General features: G+C 38.5%; 1 protein-coding gene across 1 annotated transcript in view; it reads left to right on the top strand.

Annotated features, from left to right (window-relative positions):
- LOC134670660 (helicostatins) overlaps positions 1-17,932 on the top strand; it is an 81,115-nt gene extending 63,183 nt beyond the window's left edge. The window contains 5 exon segments of the mRNA XM_063528475.1: positions 12,286-12,394; positions 13,295-13,615; positions 13,673-13,770; positions 14,247-14,374; positions 16,777-17,932. Coding sequence (XP_063384545.1) covers positions 12,287-12,394; positions 13,295-13,615; positions 13,673-13,770; positions 14,247-14,374; positions 16,777-17,066 — 945 coding nt within the window. The 5' untranslated portion in view covers position 12,286 and the 3' untranslated portion in view covers positions 17,067-17,932.
- The last annotated feature ends 4,701 nt before the right edge of the window (positions 17,933-22,633 follow it).

Genomic DNA, 22,633 nt, shown 5'->3' with positions numbered 1-22,633 from the left:
TTATCTTTGTTTTCGTACATAACATAATCCAGTCCAGTCCGTAAATCCTAATGTGTCACATAAGGTGTGTTAATGTTTATAATAATTAATAAATTTCCCTCCAAAGTCATGCTAATTCAATAAAGTTTTCCGTTTGGAGTGAGTAATGTGGGTGATACTTGCTTAATTACTTAATTTAATTACTTTGACTTATTGTTAACTCGGCACGTATTCCAAGTCAGAGACCCCTGAGATTATATAAATATCGATACTAATATTATAAATGCAAAAGTGTGTCTGTCTGTTACCTTTTCACGCTTAAACCGCTGAACTGATTTGGACAAAATTTGGTGTGGAGATAGGACCCCGAGAAAGGACAGATAATAACTACAAGAGACGACACGTACTAGATCCATTCTAGTTACGTTATAGCTTAGATATCAACTAGTTCTCTTTTGCAGCGCAATTCGGACAACCAATGTCACATTTACGTTAGATAGAGTAAGATATCTATTAGATGTGAATTGGATCTCTAAGTCATATCCTGTGGAAATCGTTCAAGAGTATCTCCAGAATCGCGCAAATGTCAAATTTGCTAGGTTAGATCGTAAACATATCGTTATCGTATCTTGGTGATGTCTAAAACATATCTAATAGATATCTATTTCAAAATCCGAATCGGGCCCTTAAGGTAGTTTTTACCAATCATCATTCACGTCAAGTCACGACCAGAAGCTAGTTTCGTATAAAGGCAGAAAGTAAAGTATGTACCTAAATTTTAGAGTTAAAACCTGTCAATCCGTTAGACTTTAGAGCAATAGTGCGATATAGGTAGGTATAGGTACCCATTTTTCTGTTTGACTATAGGAAAATGTTTGCTTAGGATTTTTCCTAAATATCAAAAAAATCCAAGAGCATGGAAAGATTCTCTCAGAGAGATGTCTCCCAGTAAAAATACCTACTAGGTACCTATTGTAAAAAATATATTTACACTTTTGCACCTTATTCCTTTGTAATAAGGCGAAAAATGTAAACATATCTTTGACGTCGACTATACTATTTAAATGAAATCATTAGATAAACGAAAATTTGCTTTAAACTTCAAACTTCAACATTTGCTGATAATTTACACGAGTGTGAACATTGTAAACAAGCGTGGATGATTGTGTCGATGGTAAGTGTAATTTAATGTAAACTCCGGGCGGATTCAGAACACTATTCTCGCACAACCGAAACCGAATTGCAATTGAATACCGTAAAACCACACAACTATAATCGCAGTTATGTAAGCTTTGACTTTTTAACCCCCAACCACCCCCAACGCAAAAATATGATTGATATATGTTTGATGCCAATGTCTGTCTGTGGCATCGTAGCTCTCAAACGGATGGACCGATTACGATGCGGTTTTTTTTACGTGAAAACCAGTTTTGAAGTGGTTTTAGCTGTTTGATGAAAATCGATCCATTTTTGAATTCGGAGCGAATACTCGGTTGGGCTAAAACTGCCTAACTGCCGGATTCGAAATTTAAGATACGTCAATTAATAGATCTGCAAACGATATGGATTAGATATGTCAGTGACAAAAGTGACGTATTTGTTTGAAGAAACGTCACATTTGACACTGACATATCTAATCCATATCGTTTCCAGATCTATTAATTGACGTATCTTAAAGTTAGAATCGGGCCGTAAAACGCTGAAAACAAGTTCATACAGGGGGCCGATTTTAGAATTACGAGCACTCGATTTCGTCACTCGAAAATCGGTGGAAAACAGCGAAATGCTAATTTTTGAAATACGTGCGATAGAAATTGGGAATCGAGTGGTACTGACCACTCGTTTTCAATTATATTAGTAGAATTTAAATGCCTAGTAGTGGAGATATTACTGAATGAAATACAGGAAATCGAGTGGTCGCAATTCAAAAATCGGCCCCCAGGTCCGCGACCTGCACTCCGCACGCGTTTTTGACCTTTCCCTTCTGGACCGGCCGGGAATGTGGGTTACCCGCAGATGGTCTAAAACGCAAAATGACTAGTGCGTTGTTTTGCCTAAATCGAAATTAGTCTGCAGCGCAAACGGTCTAGAACGCAAATAAAAAGAAACGGAACCGCCTCATGCCTGAGTTGCCTGACCGCCAGTGTTGCCAACTTGGCATAAATGATGCCAGATCTGGCATATTTTCACTGGCTTTGGCACCAAAATTTCCCATTTAGCATCTGGCATATATTTTAGCATAATTTAGTCTAAGCCAAGTTTGCAGCAACAATATGCGCCATCGCCTTATGTGGTTCATATTTTCATATGAATTTTGACTTTTGTGGACGGATGGACGTCGACGGACTATATAAAGTTGGTCGAGCAGAACTTGCCAGTAGAAAAAGCCGGCAAATTTGAAAAATGTATGTGTTTTAAGTGTCTCATTTCAAGTGATATTTTAGCATTTTTTTAGCATAGGTATTTCAAAAAACTTTGGCATAATTTTGGCATAACCTAGACATTAGTCTAGCATTTTTTCAAAATTCGAGTTGGCAACACTGCTGACCGTGAAGCGCACCCGCGCCAGCTAGCGGACGCCCTCAAAAAAGAATTTGTTTATTCGATAAACATTCGGCAGTTCGAACCAAAATATTCAACTAAATACGAATATTGAAAAATATGCCGTATATTATACAAATAGTATAGGTAAGTGTATATGTAAGTATGAACTAGTATAAAATCTTTACTTACACCAAATATAAAGGTCACACTATACATATATATCTAAATCAAAAGTGGGTTGCACAAATCAGCTTACACCATAATTATGTAACTTCCTGTAAAGCTTTCCTCCTGTTAGCTTAAGACGGATTTCAAAATAATTAATTTTCTTAATTGGTAATTTAATCTGAAACGTCTTTTGTTTGATCGGAAACAGTGATCAAGTTAATTACTGTACGATGTGTAATTTTGTAAAAAAAAACAATCATATTATTTATTACCTGTTTGAAACTTAAAAATTATATCGACTACTTCTAACTAGATATGAGCGCCGCGCCGGCGCGCCGCCGCCGCCGACAAAATTTTCGCGCCGCCGCCGCCGACGCTGCGCTATCGGCGTGGCATCGGCGTGACCTTGATTAGATACTACTACTTTCAGAATCAGATAATGTATATTTTATCTAGTTTAGATCTTTAACGGCGCCAGTCTGAATAGCTTATAGACATTCAAAAGGTATTTCAGGTCCATATAATTCAAAAATATCGATGGTAAATTCAAACTTTTCTGTTTGGTAACCGCGCTACTAGTGTTAGGACAACGAAATGACTAATTTGGCCAGCTGGCTAGCTCATCCGTCATTCACCGCTAATTTAACCATTGCAAGCATGGTTGAATGTCTTTAAAAGGTGTAAAAGCACTTAATATCTGAAATTAACCCCCGTTAATTTCGGATATTAAGTGCTTTCACGCCCAAAGATGGCCGTTGACTTCGCACGGTAGGCGTTGGCATCGGAAACGGAATCGGGTCTCATTTAAGCTTGGCCATTGTACAAATTTCAAGCTTTGCTCTCTTGATGCCCAATCTTTGGCTTCGCATCGCTCGCATAGAAGTAAGCCACTATCTGAACCTCCAAGTTTTCGGCCCTGTTTGGAGCCTAACTTTCGGCCTCGTTTTTAAAATGCTTGGTCATTGGTTCTTCTCCGATCTTAGCTCCACTGCAGCACGGCCTTTGGCCTCGCACAAATGCACCTGCAGGAAAGTTCCAGGTCTTTAACACTATGGCCTCGGTCTTTATCTGCCTTCGGACTTGCTTACACTGGACCAATAGTTCAATTCCAAGCTCTGCTCTCTTGCAGCTTGGCCTTCGGCCTCGCACAGAAGCGCGCCTTAGTCGGCGCTCCGCGCATTCGGCCGTCAATCAAGCTCACACTTGGCGTTCGATCGTAAGCTGTAAGCTTACCTGCAACTCAGCATCTGGCCTCGCATGGGAAGGCGTCGGAATAAGGTCTTCGGTGTTAGGTGGAGCTTGGCCTTGGGTCTCACTTTTTGACATAAATCGGTTTGTTGGGTCGATATTGGTTAATGACGGAGCTTGATTTTCATCACTTCGGCTGTTTGGACTGTCGACCAGGCGTTTCCCTGATACAGTCAATCCGCTACTTCTTACTTAGCACAAAAGTTAGGGCCACGCAACGATCTTCCGGCCAGGGCCTCGCCAAGATTAAGGCCGCCTCTGATGCTGCGCGATATCGTTTTATTCAATAAATTTTGCTTGAAATTGAAAAATGCACTTATATTATATCTTTCTTACAGCAAAAACATATATTTTCGGTAAAATTTTGGTTTGAATTCTTTTTTCATTAATCAAAGGTGTTTCAAGGCCACGCCGCCGATTCGCCGCCGCCGCCGACCGATTTTGACCGGCGCGCCGCCGCCGGCTAAATGCCTATCGGCGCTCATATCTACTTCTAACTAGATACTACTACTAACGACCCGCCCTGGCTTTGCACAGGTTACACAAAACCTTAACATTTTATACACCTAAACCTTCCTCGAATATTACTGGATTGATACTTAGGTAAAAACCGCATGAAAATCCGTTCAGTAGTTTTTGAGTTTATCGCGAACATACCTACAGACGCAGTGGGGGACTTTATTTTATAATGTGTAGTGATGTACCTAAGTATGTAAACACTTTATTATACATAAAACAGGTGGGAATTACAATAACAACAAAATATATGCAATTTACAAAGGCGAACTTACCCCTTTAACTTGTTTTATGAGGCAAGGGGCAAAAAAAGAGAAATCTCAGCCATATTAAGTAATATAATGCGATACGGATTATACATAAAAAATACTTTACATATCATGTATTAATTTTATATAATAAATTAAATACGGATGGAATTGTATACGGTCGAATGGAACCAGCACTATGTCATTTAGTAAATGTGTTTATAGAAGTTGGAAACTAACGCAAACGGTCAGCAAATCGTTCTGAATGCCGTTACATTGTACATTGTGTACACATTTGTCCATTGTTTTAATTGACAAAATGCCACAACCCACACATTGGCACTCTTGTTAAGACTCCTAAATTGAGATAAATTGTAAATGTGTAATGTGTATTGGTTTATGCGTCCCATAATATGTAAGTAAGTATTTAGTAGTAGTAGTAGTAATCACTTTATTGTACACAACCATATTTGTGTATTTATTGTGAAACGTGTGTATTAGAGCGACGATAGGGCAAGAAAGGGGAGATGGATAATTGTACATGTTACACAAATAGTGCAAGAACAAGCATTTCTCCTATTTAATTTGGTTTTTAATTTATATTTTATTTTTGTACAAGTTTATATTTTTCTATAATTGCTTTAAATTAATAATTTACCACTGTTTTTATATCGTTTCTACAAGCCGCTAAAGGATGACTCACGTTAGAGCGGGCCGTGTCCGGGCCGGAGCTTCAGGCGCTTACTTTTCTATAACATGACAAGCGATCACGTGATGCTTTCCACTGAAAACGATGCGCCGGAAGCTCCGGCCCGGTTTAACGTAAGTCATCTTTAATGCCTTTATGTAAATTGTAATTATTCCCTCATTAAACAAGCAGACAAACTATACTTATCGTGGAAGTCAGTATACGTGAACTGTAATCCTGTTTAAAAAAAAACAAAATTTTTTTTATTTTTCTTACGTGATATAGACCAAATATCGTGCGAGATCGGCTGCGGAGCACAGCTAGTGTTTTAAATATAATTTCAGAAAATTATTATTGATATTTATAAGCACGTCATGATGTCACCTCGTGCTAAAAGCGGCTTAGCACATCATAAATATGCAAAAACGCGTGTGACCTTCCAGAGATGGAGACAGAGGATTATCCTGAAAATTACAGGATTAGGCTTAAGAAACCCTTCGAAAAATGGAAATTACTCATGCCGTGAAAATTTGTACCAGGGTATTGTAAATATCATCTTGGAAAGGATCTGTAAGGATCGTTGATTTTCTACGCGATTTATACTTTTTCGAAGTAGGTTTAACACTGAGTACTGGTTAATATTTATGAAACTACACGAAGATATCTATGGAAATCAGTTTTTTTAAAGCTAGAGTGAATAGGCTATTACTGAACCTGTGAGCTTCACCTTAGGCTCTGTCTTCACTTTCCATCAGGTGTGACTAGAGCCAATCACCGATCTGATACAGTCTAAAATAAGTACAGTAAGTACCTTGCATTAACAGAAACTACAGAAAGTAACATATTTTTATATTTCAAATGATATTAGGTAGCCTATCGTCGTACTCTACACGAGGATAAAATATGAGTATTGTGCCAGATGGACCCATAAAGTAAGTTTCACGTTGTCATAAGAGCCTGCCTTTACGAATAACATAAACATACATATACTTGACATACATTTCGGAGGTAATCTTACTACAACCTGAGTAAATGAATCAAGTCACAAACATCTGAAAACGACAACGTGCCAATAATGTATTTACACAACCTTATTGTCAGAGTCTATTTTTGGAACGTTGGCTTGTAAAGAAGTTTTCACATCATCTATTCGAGAATGGGTTTTTTCTTCCCTATTAGGTAAGTTCAAAGAGACAATAAAATAGTCTGTTCTACGACACACAAATAATAAAAAATTACATTAGGTATGTTTAAAATTTTCTGTTCTGTTGTTCGGTTTCTGGACGCGATATTATTTCTTTTTGCATACAATTTTTTTAGCTTAAATTATATTTTAGTACATAATGAGTTCCTCAGAGGTGATGTGAAAAGCAGTATGTGTCACGTGGTAGCAAATTTATTTCCATCTCGGGCTCATTTGAATCCCTATTTTAGAATCCCTCGCTACACTCGGGATTCAATCCTTCCCCTTGCCCTCAACGCTTCGTTCAGGATTTAATGTACGTCCTCGCAGTAAATATGTCATTTTGCTCCCTTGTGACACAATATACTTTTGTGAACTCGACTGCACGTAAGTGGCGCAGTTGGTAGGACCTACTCTAAAATATCGTTTACCTAAATAATATGAATGTAGCATGTAAACTAAACCTATGACGATAGACATATACGTACAGTGGTAGATATACCTGATATCAAGGTTCCGTTAAAAACTCATTATTTTACAGAATAAAAAAAAAGATGGTTTTATGTTCTTAAAACTCAAAAATTAGAACTTATCCACATATCATATTTTGTACATATCTTAATAAATAAATATAATAAAATACTTACTGTAGAAAAAAGAAGATAATCACCTACATATATGCTTTTATTATTATTTTCGAACCATAGTTGCGAGTTAACGGCTACGCTAAGGTTTGCCACTTGTTGCCGTACGCTCTTATTGACTAAACCAGAAAGCTCACATTTGTTCAACACTCGCATCGCTTTACAAAGGCTGAGGATTCATTTAAAATTCAATCCCGTTCTGAGCCGAGATGTTCTAAGTTATATTGAAATAGAAACACTGATAAGGGAGATTACCTCCATGCGATCTCATATTATGCAGCATATTTATGTAGATATGTATTTACAGATGTAGTGCATAATTGTTTACCATCGCTCTTTCTTCGGAAATGTTCGTATTTGTCATGCTATTTCAGACAACCTCAGTATTTTTGTACCGAGACTGACTGGAATAGCAAGACACGTTCGTACATTTCCGTGAAAATACGTTGGAAAATAATTATGCACTACATCTGTACTATTAGGGGACCAACTTACACATTGACTGGATATTTTAATTTAAATCTAAGCATCGTAAATCAGGCTTATTAATGGTCCTAAAAGGCAATAATACATAAAACATCTAACACATATACTATGCATAACCGCCGTAAATCCTAAGCCTATTGGAAAATAGAAAATGGGAAAAAATTATTTCAAGTTTACTGCGCTATAATACGGTTAATACTAGAATGAGTTTTATGCGTAGTGACACAAAATTCTGGATGTAACTGGATCATAGTAGTCCGTCTAGCATTAGTGATCTGTGACTGATACAGTTTTATACGACACACGAGAAAATGATGGAGCAAACTCTACAAAAACAAATACATAAGAGCATGTTCGATGTCTGCAAATATCAACTTAAAGACAATGGTGTAAGGTGCAATTTTAGAAGATAATTTTTGGTTGTTATAGGAAATGTCCAGTGCGTGTTCAGCTTATTCAAAAGTGGTCGCAATGTTATGATTACTTCATCATACATTCAACACTGCCTTCATGTTTTGCTTCATCGCATAACTGTCGTAGCAGCCATTGGAAAACCAGTTTGAAATTGGAATCTTCAATTCACGTTCATTTTCATTATGCAAAAAATAGTGTACTAGAACAGAAAAGAGGCACTTTGTTCCCCCTTAGCAGGAAAAATACCTTTTTCGAATAGGTGATGTGAAAAAACATTTATCAATGATATACTCTCTCCTTTCATCGCATCTTCACGACAATTTTCCTTTCCACGTGTTCAAAGATTCTGATAGTAATTAGGTCAATCAGACTATTAACTGGGTAACCGACATGCTCATTACACTAATAGTGTTTTAGCTCTGCGGTCATTGACCTAATTTCGAATAGCTCATTAATTTAAATGCTCCCATTAGTTTAAATAAAACCTTGTACCGATTACCTACGAACTCATTATTATTTAGAGTTAGACCAAGAAAAGTCTGCAACGATTTTGATAGCACACGCAGTGCTAGTGTTATTTTAAACGTCAAATGTATACTTGTGTTGTAACACAAACATATGTGTGTTGTAATTAATTTGTATGTTTGTTGTAAGTATCTAACAACATATTCTGCGTGCATTATGAACTAGTTAAAATCAAAGAACTTTTCTTCCACCGAGATATTGTCATATTTAGTACGGTTTTAAGTCCCACTTCTGAGATAGATTCACTCATACGAGTGTACTAGTTTAGACACGACCAAGAACATCTCATGAGAATGCATGTCGTCCCAACACATATATTGCCATCTGATCAAAACACTTCCAAAAATCAACAAAAGGAATAAGAATTATGAAATATATTTTATTATGCAAATCACTGTGTTACTGCAAAGTGCAAAATCAATGGCCGAATACGAAGCAGATTGCCACTCGATTCATCTATCTATAAAAGAAAAAGTAGGTAGGTAATTTCAAGCGCTCGATTTCGTCACTCGAAAGTCTGTGGAAAACGGCGAATTGATAATTATGAAATACGAACAATATATTGTGAATCTAGTATTGAAGGGAAAACGAAATCGAGGGGTCGAAATTCAAAAATCGGCCCCTAGTTATTTTAGTGACAATGTGGTCTGACAGAGTAGCGTCTCCACAAATGACACAATAGGGAGTGGCTGAATGCAGTGAAATGTTAATTTCTTGAATACCAAGCCCGTGCGGCCTTTTGCTATTGTTGGGGTTTTCTGAGGACATTGTTGACTTCTTCCGAGCATGGTAATTAATTTTGAGAAAGCGTCGGAGCGAGTAATGGAAATGACATTGAAGCTACTGCCGTGACGCGGTTATACGGAAACGATCAAACAAATGTTTTGCGCATTTCGGTTTAAAACAATACCTTTCCTAACAATCAGTCTTTTGTTCTTGTATGTATATTTTGATCGCAAGCCTATAAATATCATTGCCTGTTTTCAAAGGGTGGCCCAAAATTACGTTGATATTTTTTTTACGTCGTCACATTGTTGATAATTTTAACAATTATTTGCGTCTGTGTATCAAAGCGAAAGGGGTATATTTTGAAGATCATATATTTTATTTTAGATAAATGACTGTAGTTTTCATTGTAATGACATTTTGTGACTAGTTGCTAGACCTAACTACATGAATAAAGTAGGAATATTTGAACTTTTTAAAATATGTGTTAGTAAGGAGAATATTCCTAAAACCATGCTGTAGAACTCATAGTAATTGCTCCGAAGCTATTGGCTAGGTATATTTTTCAAATAAGTATTAACTGTAAGAGTTGATGTTAACATTTTCATTAGACTGTTTAGCTGTCATGACTGTCATAAGTAACGAAATACAGCATTATAGACGGTAATCACAATGGAATTGTGATCGAATACAATATTCATGTGTTTCAAGTCTAAAGTTAGCTCATAGAGGCCGTAGTAATAGTACAGTCAGCAATATTATTTCCTACACCGTCGTATTATGAGCAAAATATGCTTATTTCGCCATTTTATTAGTTTTTAGGATTTTCAGCAACGAAACTAATGGTTTTGTAGAGAACTTGGCCAGTATAGTTCGTAGTTTCGTAACTGAGCCCGAGCTAATCCTATTGTCTATTGTTAAGTAAAACCGCTCGCGCCACGTGCCACAACCACCTGCATAAAAACCTGCGTAATTCGGTTACTGAGTGCCGGCGAGTCGAACACTACAGAACCAGTCTAAAATGTGTCATCGAGATGCGTAACAAAGGCGCGTTATCGGAGAGCGCACCTACACTGGTTTTTTCAGCGTTGGACTAGCCCGCGCTCAGGGGCCAAATAGAATGAGTATGACCCTTTTTTGCATGTAAGTAGCACGTGCGGTTTTACTTAACAATAGACAATAGGATTAGCCATCGGGCTCTGTTTGAAAGCTACGCACTATAATAACAATTGACAGCGAATGTCAATATAGTAAATTACCTACTAATTAATATGAGTTAGCCTTAATATTGATTACAATTTGTTAACGTCGGTGTTCATTAAGAGTTTTTTCGGCTAATTGCATTATCATTTTATTCATAGCTCGTGTTTTATTGCGGGAAATGCGATTCTTTTACTCGCTAAAGGGGAAAAAATACGAATTGTCTAAATTAATATCATTCGGGAAATGTCCTGAACATTTAAATGTCATTTCTTAAATCTTGAGATCATGACTTTAATTTACGCTTAAATTAAAAAAAAATACTGAAAATAAGTACAAATGTACGAGCTTTTGTTTATTTTATGTCGTAATACTTATTCGTATTTATTTCTTTCGCTCTATCAAACTTTGGAACGCAAATGGTTTATATTGAAATACATATTTTATTTTTGTTATTGATTATTATTTCTATAGATGCTGAGCTATAACCGCGAAAATCGAAGTTCGTCAATTGCGGGCTTTTTTCTCCGTCACTCTAATTACTTCTTAATGAGAGTAAAAGAGAAAGATCCCCGCAATTTGCGAATTTCAGCTCTCGCGGTAGGCTGTTTCGTTTTTTTGTTTTGTCACTAACAAAGTTTTAATATTTTTTTACTAGCCATTATGGGCCAACTGTTATCTCTTAAATAAATAAATTAAATTAAATAATAAAAAAAATAAGATAATGACGGGTATAGTCGTGGACGGTCTAGAACGCAAAATGACTAGTGTAATATTTTGCCTATATCGCTTTTAGTCTACATCGCGAACGGTCTAGAACGCAAAATGACCACTTTTTTATATCACACAGGTAGGTTGAGTTCGTTAGTTATCTTCCGCACAAAATAGGAGCCCCGCAGAAGCGGAGCTCCTTCGACATCGCTAACGTAAAGGTAAAACGACGGAAAATGATGTAAGCATTTTGCGTTCTGGACCGTTCGCGATGTAGACTAAGGGTCGGTTATTATTTATTTATTATTATTAACACACAGTACAGAACATATAATTGAACAGGTCCCTGCAAAACTGTATTTACAGTTTGCCTGCAGGTAAGAGTCTCTACATACACATGTATTTAAGTGAGTACTAATTTTAAATTATTATTAAATCTAAACACTTAGTGGCACTTGCACATGTGCAACTGTCACTTAAGTGTTTGCAATAGGTACATTTTTAGGGCACTTTTAAATTTATTTTTATTTGGCTCATGCCGAATGTTCTCGGGTAGACTATTCAGGAGATACGGAACTCTTTTCCTAAGAGTTCTATCACCAAAATAGTTGCTGACCCGGGGGACTTCAAATTTTCGCGCAGTTACTGCCCTTGTTTTATGCTTATGTTCTATTAGTATTGAGTTGTGCTCTTCATTGCCATGGTTGTTAACTACTAAAAGGAATTTGTGCTTTAAACTAACTGGTAGTATTTTGCAAATTTTGAATAGTTTATAATAATCGTTTTTACAGCTGTTTCTCGTTAAAGAGTTCGCTAAATTTTTATGTATGGAAAGTTTCATAGTAAAGCGCCGGGGCGCGCCGGCTGACGTTGATCAGTCTGTCAAATGTGGTTGGTGCAACTGGCCGTAAGAGCGATATAAGCAAAATGATACACTAGTCATTTTGCGTTCTAGACCGTCCGCGAATAACCATTCTGACGGTGTGTTTGTGTGGTTTGTTCCAGAATGCTGTACACATACCTGTCGGTGTGGTGGCTGGTGATCGTGGCGACGCTGTGCGCGCCCGAGCACGCGCCCAGCGCCGATCACGACCCGCACGGCGCTGACGCACATGTGAGTTGCCTCCATATTTTCTAACCTAGGTACATAATTGACCTACCACATTGAATAGATGTAAGCGTAATCTTTTTGAAGACGTAATCTTTGAACACTCCATTTTTAGTTAAAAAAAAATTCTTGAAAATGGCGGAGCCATGGCGGTTTGCGACGATCACACGTCCCAGCAGACCTGTTAGTAAGGGGTCATCCATTAATTACTTCACACGAATTTCTAGGTTTTTTGACCCCTCCCCCCTCCTTGTCACACTTGGTCACATTTGGCAAACCCCTCCCCCCTAGTGTGACGTCACATTTTTTCTACGAAATCGCCAAATCGAATTAAGTAAGTACCTAAGTATTATTAATATTTTATCAAAATATTTTTGACGATATAAATATTAGTAATTTTATAACCCAAAACTGCTTAGGAAAGAAAATTAAACGAATAAAAACGATTATCGTTTTAAAAAGTTGTTATTTAAATGTACAGCGAATAAAATAAATTAAATAAATTTTCGGTTACTGATCAAGTTAAAGTGACGTCACAAAGTTTGTGTCTCCCCCCTCCCCCATGTCACAATATGTCACATTTTCTTGACCCCCTCCCTCCCCCTAAACGTGTGATGTAATTAATGGATGACCCCTAATATTAGTAACATACTACCTACTTATGTAGGTAATCGGTATATTGAATCCCAAACCCACATGACTGATCACCCGTAAAATTTGGAACCGGATAGCAAACGCTAGCGGACTCATGCTCATTATAACATTAGGTTTACTTTATTTACCTTGAAAAAATATATAAAGACCAGCCTATTACTCTTTAACCCCTTAACCGTCAAAAAACGTCAACTGACGCGCGCAGCAACAGCCCATTGTCCCAACCCTAAAAGTACCCTTGGCCACCCACAGGAGTCATCAGAGGAGCACGTAGCGCCGCTAGAGAAGCGCTCGCCGCACTACAACTTCGGCCTCGGCAAGCGCGCCTACAGCTACGTGTCCGAGTACAAGCGCCTGCCCGTCTACAACTTCGGACTAGGGAAAAGGTTAGCACACTGCCAAGTTACCTCTGACCATCCTCAGGAGTCATCAGAGGAGCACGTAGCGCCGCTAGAGAAGCGCTCGCCACACTAAAACTTCGGCCTCGGCAAGCGTGCCTACAACTACGTGTCCGAGTACAAGCGCCTGCCCGTCTACAACTTCGGACTAGGGAAAAGGTTAGCACACTGCCAAGTTACCTCTGACCATCCTCAGGAGTCATCAGAGGAGCACGTAGCGCCGCTAGAGAAGCGCTCGCCGCACTACAACTTCGGCCTCGGCAAGCGCGCCTACAGCTACGTGTCCGAGTACAAGCGCCTGCCCGTCTACAACTTCGGACTAGGGAAAAGGTTAGTCTTTGCAAAAGCACAGAATAAGTAATTAGTACTACCGTATAGAAAAGAAAGCTTCCTACAATACCGAAGTTTGACAGCGGTTCAGGGATAAGACATGCTGTCACTTTCTAATGTATGGCACTATCCTTTTCAGCAAATTAGGGTTGCCAAATCCAAGTCATTATCTTATCTGTGGTTGTGCACGCAAAGGCAGGTTAAGTTGTGCCAACGCAATGCTGCAATGCTGACCCGAACAGAGCCGGAAAAGCCTGAACGCTCTTAGTTTCCGACCCCTAGCAAAAGTGTGCCAGGCTAGTGATTAATTTAAATATCTACTCAAGGAAGGGTTGTCCTCCAACTGAACGTTATTAATTAACCATTTTTTTATTAAAAGGACAAGACTTTAAAAAAAACTGAATTCAAGCCTCATTGCCAATCTATACTCCAAAACCTTTGTGACCTTATTAAATTTACAAAAATATTTTGGGCAGGTCTCGCCCATACTCGTTCGGGCTGGGCAAGCGCTCCATATCCGAAGAGGACCAAGAGGAAGAGCTGGCCAACGACATCGAGCAGGCGATGGACAGAGAACTCTTCGACCAGTATGACGATGCCCCTGGTAATTACTTCGTCCAATTATAAAACCGTTATAAATTTTAAATCGTACAGCGCTGGTGTGGTGGCCAAGCGGTAAGAGCGTGCGACTTTCAATCCGGAGGTCGCGGGTTTAAACCCCGATTCTTACTTATGAGTTTTTCGGAACTTAAGTATGAAATATCATTTATTTTGATGTTTACCAGTCGCTTTTCGGTGAAGGAAAACATCGTGTGGAAACCGGACTAATCTCAGTAGGGCCAAGTTTACCCTCTGGGTTGGAAGATGGCAGTCGCTTTCGTAAAACTAGTGCCTACGCCAATTCTCGGGAATAGTTGTCAAGCGGACCCCGGGTTCAAATGAGCCGTGAAAAGCCGGGACAACGCGAGGAAAATGATGATGAAATTATAAATCGTCATTGCTGCAGCGTTGCAGCAGTGGTATTCGGGCGATGCTAGTGTCGGACGAAACTAGCTCTGCATGGTATCTGCAATGACGTGTGGTAATGTCATAAATAATGTCAAATATCTATGATTCCGATCAAGTCGTTGCAAAGTTAACTTAGACAGAATTTTGTGAAAGCACGAAAGCAGTATAGGTACCTAAATATCGAGAATATTGACAGAGACATCGCCCGCTTTAGCGCTACAGAATGCCGCCGAGGACAAACAAATTGCAAAAGTAGGTATTCTATATTTTTACCTACTGGTTTATACCTAGATACTTTTATTATGAATAGAGCCTACGTCAAAAGAGTTAATATTAGAGATAATAGCCGGTAAAGGTCGCTGCATACGTAACTTGTTTGTTACCGTTCTGAGGCCCGATTAGAGTCGTGAAGTGCTTGTGACATGACTACCTTACCATATCGCTTCTATAGGTAAGTGTCAAAGTCACGGCGGTTGTCTCTGTCTCGTCTATCAAAGTTCAAGTTCAATTAGTCTATTCAAGATTTGTTAACACATTTACGGCCCCCGACGCACATGCGCGTCCACCGTCATACAAGTTTGTTCCTAGGCCACGCCCCCTGGCAGTGAGTGCGTTAATGATAATTTAATTGCGGCCGATCGACATCGCTTAATAGGGCGATAGGCAATAGGGCGGGTTGTAATAACAATAAGTTAACTAACCACCTTATTGTCTCGTTAACTAACAGTCCGTGAAATATTAGCCATGTGGTTACGTCACGTTCAGTTACTTGATCAAGTCAAAATGGGCCCGCGGAACGGGGACTGGACGTTCCATGTGACGTATATCGCTCCATTCTCAAACTCACTGTAGCCCTAAATGCAAAGTTATATCGGCCGGTGGACGGTAAAAATTATGTATCTATACATAAATATATGACCCGCACTTGGCACATTGTTTTTTAAGTATCCCAAAGTAACGGCCCGATATTAACTTTCATCATCATCATCATCATCATCATCTCAGCCTATATACGTCCCACTGCTGGGCACAGGCCTCCTCTCGAGCGCGAGAGGGCTTGCCCAATGCAGATTGGGGACTGAATCACATACACCTTTGAATTTCTTCGCACATGTATGCAGGTTTCCTCATGATGTTTTCCTTCACCGAAAAGCGACTGGTAAATATCAAATGATATTTCGTACATAAGCTCCGAAAAACTCATTGGTACGAGCCGGGGTTTGAACCCGCGACCTCCGGATTGCAAGTCGCACGCTTTTACCGCTAGGCCACCAGCGCTCTATTATTATATTAACCATTATATTAACTTTAATGTGACGTATTTGTTTGATGAAACGTCACATTTGACACCGACACATCTAATCCATATCATTTCTAGATCTATTAATTGACGTATCTTAAAGTTCGAATTCGGCAGTAAGATGTCTTACACTCAAGCACTTATCTCAAGACATGCCATTTTGTCACGTGTGGAATACAACCCCTTGCCTAGTCACGTAGGACTCTCTTTATTGTTACGCGTAGTACGTACCCTTTTAAAATTTAGGTCAAACGTGCAAGTGTTTAGTGTGAAAAGGTTAGTTGAGTTATTGCCCTCTTAAAACCCTAATTTGAAAAACTTTTTATACTTTCATCATCTTAGAATGTTATACGAGTACATACTATATAATGTAACAATATCTACATAGCTGCATTAAAAAAATATATTAAGCTTCAAGCTTCAATGAACGAATTAAAAACTTGAACATACGGCGCCCGCACCTTTTCCGCCGCCCTTAGTTGTCCTACCGCGTTGCCCCCGTACCCCGTAGGCGAAGACTCATTTAAGCGGTTGGTCTATATCTACCTACCTGTTTATAACCCGACGCAAACGAGGGGGAAGAGGGTGTTATAAATTCGTGTGTATCGATCTATGGCATTAAAGCTGAAGAAAGTAATGAACTTATGTTAATCACGTTTGGATCAGCTGCGATTAAATGAATAATCAATTGTTTTCAGTTTACGAAGAAAAACGCGCTCGACCATACAGCTTCGGCCTCGGCAAGCGCTTCGCTGACGAGTTATCAGAGGAGAAGCGCAAGATGTACGATTTCGGCCTCGGCAAGCGACTACCGCTCTACAACTTTGGACTCGGCAAGCGCGCTAGGGGCTACGACTTCGGCCTCGGAAAACGGTATAACAGCAAGTTCAACTTCGGCCTAGGGAAGCGAGAGAGGGATATGCACAGGTTTAACTTCGGCCTCGGAAAGCGGTCCGCTGACGATGCCTATGAAAGTGTTGAAGAGTAAATTTAGTTTTTTTTGTTTTGTGAGAAATTTCGTGGATGGTTTTAGTAGCTTTTCTTTGATAATTGTTAAAATAAAAGCAATTTGAGAAAATCAATATGTGATGTAAAATATTTTGAAAATTATTGTTAAATATTTTGTAATTAATTTATCGGGTTTAGCTTAATTATTTATTTTTTATATGGAACGGTTTACTTGTGAAAAATCCAGCCAATTTTCACAAGTAAATCATAAATAGGTATTTTTTCCACGTAACTTCTCACAATCGACTTATTAAATATAATGTACATTTTTTTAAAGATCTCGAACTGCACTAAAAAATCCTTCAATTATTGTAACTATAGAAAAAAAACTAATACTTTATAACAAATAATCAACTCCAGAATGGCCTCATAAACTTAATGGCTACATTTGTAAAATCTACATTTTAAAAAGAGAATATTTTTGTCAATTTCCTGTTTCTAAATTACTAAATAAATAAACTTCGCCTAACTACTGGACTCTGAACATGTATTTAACGTAAAATTCAATTAAATTTGTTTTTATGTAAATTGTTGTTATACATCCAAGTTATTTATGTAAAAGTTGAAAACTAAGCTAGGTAACACTTAATGAAAAGCAAAGTCACGATTCTTTTTTTACAATTTAGGTAATTTAGAATGAAATTCGTAGTGCCATAAGTGTCAATATCAAATGTTAAAAAACATTGACATTTTAAAAACATTTCTTTTCTCCGTTGGAATCGTGACTCTATGAGTCTATGACTCATTCTACCTAATTAAGTATTGATATAAGTTTCCTTAAAGCATAAGATGTGTTGTTTTCAATATAATCATTAAAACAATTATACAAATCATAGCAAGATTGCATTCATTATATGTATTATTTGACCCTTACCCCGTGATCCTGTCAAATGAATTATTGACTCTATGGAGTCCTGGTAGGTACTTCGAAATAAAATATGAAATTGAATTGATTCAATTGCTTGTTCAATTCAAATTATATATCGAATAACGGATGATTCACGTTAAAACGGTCCGGGTCCGCGCCGAGGCGCCCGACACTTCAGTTCTCTATCTATAGTTGTTCTAAGGCATCACCTTTCCACTCGTTATGGAAAACGAAGTCTCAGACACCTCGGCCCGGGCCCTGACCGTTGTAGCGTGAGTTAACCTTTAACCTTTCGCCTGTCTAAGCACTGATCAGTGCGAACGAATTTTAACCTATTGTATTAAACAAAGGATTCTAATTCGTGCGCACTGATCAGTGCTCAGACAGACGAAAGGTTAAGCATTTAGGTACAGTCGCCATCAGATATATCGGAACGGCCAAGGTGCTCAAAAATATCTCAACAGACACTCTATCGCCTTGACAGTAGAGGCGAGAGCGTGTTTAGATATTTGTGAGCGCCTTGGCCGCTCCGATATATCTGATGGCGACCGTACCTACTAGAATAATGCCTATCTCCGCTAATGAAAGCTTCTGCCTGAAAATGTCAATGAAAATTGCCTCATTTTACTGTTTCTGGCCGACTGCAAATACCTACCTATGAACTACCGAACCCCTGTGTAAATTTCATTCGATAGCGTGACGAGCCTTCGCGTTTGCGTTGTCTATTTTAGTATGGGATTTAGAACAGTGCGCCATGCGGGATGTTTCGGAAACTCAACCCATACAAAATGACATCGCAAACGTATGCGTCACGTCGCGCTGTCGTGTGAAATTTACACTAGGGGTACTGAGGGCCTACCGCGAACCACGTTCGACGTGTTACCTTTCTGTCGCACTTGTAAATTCGTACGTAAGTGTGACAGGGAGGCAACCCGTCGAAAGTGGTTCGCGGTAAGCCCTCTGAACAGTCTCAGCGCCACGCCGACCGCCCAAACATTTCTAGCTGGTAAATACAGTCGCCATCAGATATATCGGAGCGGCTGAGGTGCTCACAAATATCTGAACACGCCTCTATTGTCAGGGCGCTAGAGTGCGTGTTCAGATATTGTGAACACCTCGGCTGCTCCGATATATATGATGGCGACTGTACAGCAGGCACTATGATTTTTTAGTAACTGTATCAGCAGGTCACTACGAGTATATTTTTAGTAAGTAACATTACGGGTAGGCCCTGTGGCCTGAAAGTTTAATCAAAACCAGAAAGTCAACCAAATCGCACATAATTAGGGAAAAGAGGACAAATAGCGGGCGGGGAGTCTTCATGATAACCTACATATATAATTGCCCAGTTTTTGTAAATGTGAATACTGACCATGTCATATTTTGAAGTCAAATTGGGCCCCAGCTACCTATATATAGGTAAACCAATTATTTAGTTAAGTGATATTACAGGTACAATTCGTTTAAAAATATGTACATAATACTTACTTAAAAACTTTTCATAATAACCTTTGAAGAACTTATGATAATCTTCGTTAGAATATCAACAGAAAATTATTATTAAGTATAAGAATACAGTTCATATTTGCATCGTATTTATTCACCCACATTCACATAATTGAATAAAATAAAGTTATATGATGCCTGCCTAGGGAAGATACGGATCATAAAATTGACCCTAATAAAAGTTACGAAAAACGTAAATTTAGTGAATATTAAGGCTCTAGGTACTCTCGTTACCTCGGATTAAGGGTAATGGTCTAAATAAAATAACCAAAGCCTCAGATTTAGGTATAGGTACCTATCTTGTAAATTAAAATTATTCCTGGGTTACATTGGTATGCAGTATATGACATATCTTTTACCTCTGCCAGTCTAAAATATAAAGTATTTTTTGATAAAGATTATTATAATTTGTTGATTAGTTCAGTGCAATTAATTTAGTTATTATTCGAGGTATTTTAATTATTAATCGGTACCTACTCACATTGTTATATCATATGGTATTATTCACTTCAGTAATACATACAAAAGAATGCATTAAGTAGGTACTTTTATAAAAACATTTTGTGAACTTAAATATTATTAACATTTTTATCTCGAAAAATCGTGCTCTTCTATTCTAAGTGCTCGTACTCCACTTCTACAAAGATGTTTTTCCATTATTCGAAAGTATCTAGTGTTTATTCCGACTGCGTCACAATGGGGTGTCAAATGACACGTCACGGGCCTGCGTCACAAGTGAGTACTCCATATATCATACTGATACCAAAAATAGTAGACGCGGGATTCGTATTTCACGTAGGTAGGTAGGTAATAACCATGCCCCCTGCCTGCCTGGATGCTGCTGGATACCATCGCGAGCTCAAAATTCTGACCGAAAGCAGGCGTGTCTCACTCCGCGATTTCGTCGCTTTGCTACAGGTAGCTAAAAGTACAGTCAAAGAATATAATTTCTGACCCATTTCGTACCTTGTCACAGTGACAATCAATATGAAAGTCGCCAGAGCCCTCACACAATTGTCACTGTGACAAGGTACAAAATGGGTCCGAAATTAAATTCTTTGACTGTACATCCGTTTGACCCCAATTTTTGGGTTTGCCATAAGCCGAGCGTGGCGCTGTCGCCACCTAGCGGCTATATCTGTCCTGATCGTAACATATGCGTTTTGTTAGAGAGTGAATCTTCTGTACCTAGTACTATTATTTATTCTGTGCCGAAAGGTGTGGTATTTCGGTAGTTCCATGGAAATCTGCCAAGAAGGGGCCAAAATAGGGTTGAAAATTTATAGCGACTTTTATGCGGACAGAGGCCAGTATACAGCGTGTCGTTCACAATGGGGCTTTAAATACACGGGTACTCGATTCTGCTCGCAAAACTGTGCTTTTATTATAGCACCAACCCCGATATAAAAAAAAACTTTGTAGGTAAGTACTTATTCTATAGGACTAGAAAACATTGATATCTGATCAGCAAAAATGCAACACCCAATATATTTTCGCGATTCCGGGGTCTCATAATAAAAGTAGCTCAGTTTAACGAGTAAAATCGAACCCTGCATTCGCCATAGTGAAAGGCACATCATAATATATAAACAATAAGGTAAACGTACTGGCACAGAATAATGAATAGTACTACCGTACAGAAAGGAAACTTCCTACAAAAACGAACTTTGACAGCGGTTCAGGGTCGAATCATGCTGTCCCTTTCTAATATATGGCACTATCCCTTTCGGCTATTTAGGGTTGTCAAAAATCAAGTGATTATCTTATCTGTGGTCGTGTACGTAAAAGGAAGTCAAGTGGTGCCAACCCTAATAATTTCTCGGAGCAATGCTGAGCCGAGCGGAGCCGAGTTTGATCGAAGTCAGGAGTTTCGCACCCCTGTTACTGGTGCTCGACGCGGTCCCAGTACATGTCATCATGAAACTTAAGTCATTGTCAATAGAGGTTACAGCAGGGTGTCATCTATTGGGCAATAGAATGTCGAGCACTAGTATGTTTATCGTATAAACATAACCACACACACACACATCACACGTCTAACGGTTTCACTCATCTTCAGTTGCAACTTACGCGTTTCAGTAAGACTATTTTATTTTCCCTCTAGGTACTTTGTTTAAAAGCACGTGCTCGCCGCAAAGTGTGAAGGTGAGACGGAAGTATGGTAGCAAATTTATCATCACATAATAATATTTGCAGATTTGTTATGCGAATCTTTCTAGCGACATGGTTTTCTTGGTGGTAACATTTTCCTTAAAATTTTACGACATATTTTCTTTGTGTAAAACTTCTTGCACACTAGTAACTTTTTATAGATTTACTTAGTTGTAAGAAAAAGTAGTACGGGATCATTATTTTTGTAAATGTGTAATGACCGGTGTTCAGAATGACAAGTATTTTTTACAGATTTACAATTATGTCCTCACTTTACGTGTAGGGAGGTACTCAATTTTTAACTTATTTCTACATTTTATTTTTGCCACGTTATTGGCATGATTGATTTATATATCCATGCCAAATTTTAACTTTCTAGTCTAGCACTAACGATCAAGGAGCAAAGCTCGAAATTTTAAGAGTTCCATAGTTGACTACGGAACCCTGAAAAGACCGAAATAGCACAGACTTTGCATACACATGTGGCAACCAGTCAACGTGTGGCAAACATCACCAAGTTTTTGCAAATTGGGCACGTCGGTATAAGATTAGTATGCGGACTACTGCCGCGCGCCGATTGGCACAATCACGAGCCATTGTGACGATGGGTCGCATGCAGATGACGGCGTGAAATCATTAGGGGTGGTTTCCAACAAAATTTACACGCATACTTAGAGCATACAGTAACTGGAGTAGCCTTATATGTCGTATTTGAGTACAAAAATGTCTGTCGAATTTTGCGGGGAGTTGAAGAAATTTTTAAATAAGTATACACCGTGAAATTTTAGTGGTTGTTTTCCCGCGGCAGGGCGATTTGCTATCGGTAGTACTTTCGAATTATGATAGACAAACTTACAAATAAACTGTTTTCCAAAAAAAAAATTACAAAAAAATAACCTAAACTCGAACAAGTGAAAAACAATAGTAACACACTAAAACTGCAAGTCGACGACAGTTCCCGATATTGTAAACAGATAAACAAATAAACAAGCACATGTTACTTTTTTAAACTGCGTAACAGG

This window comes from Cydia fagiglandana, chromosome 14 (assembly GCF_963556715.1).
Source record: "Cydia fagiglandana chromosome 14, ilCydFagi1.1, whole genome shotgun sequence".
Classification (NCBI taxonomy): Eukaryota; Metazoa; Arthropoda; class Insecta; order Lepidoptera; family Tortricidae; genus Cydia; species Cydia fagiglandana.
This window is presented reverse-complemented; position numbering and strand designations above follow the sequence as displayed.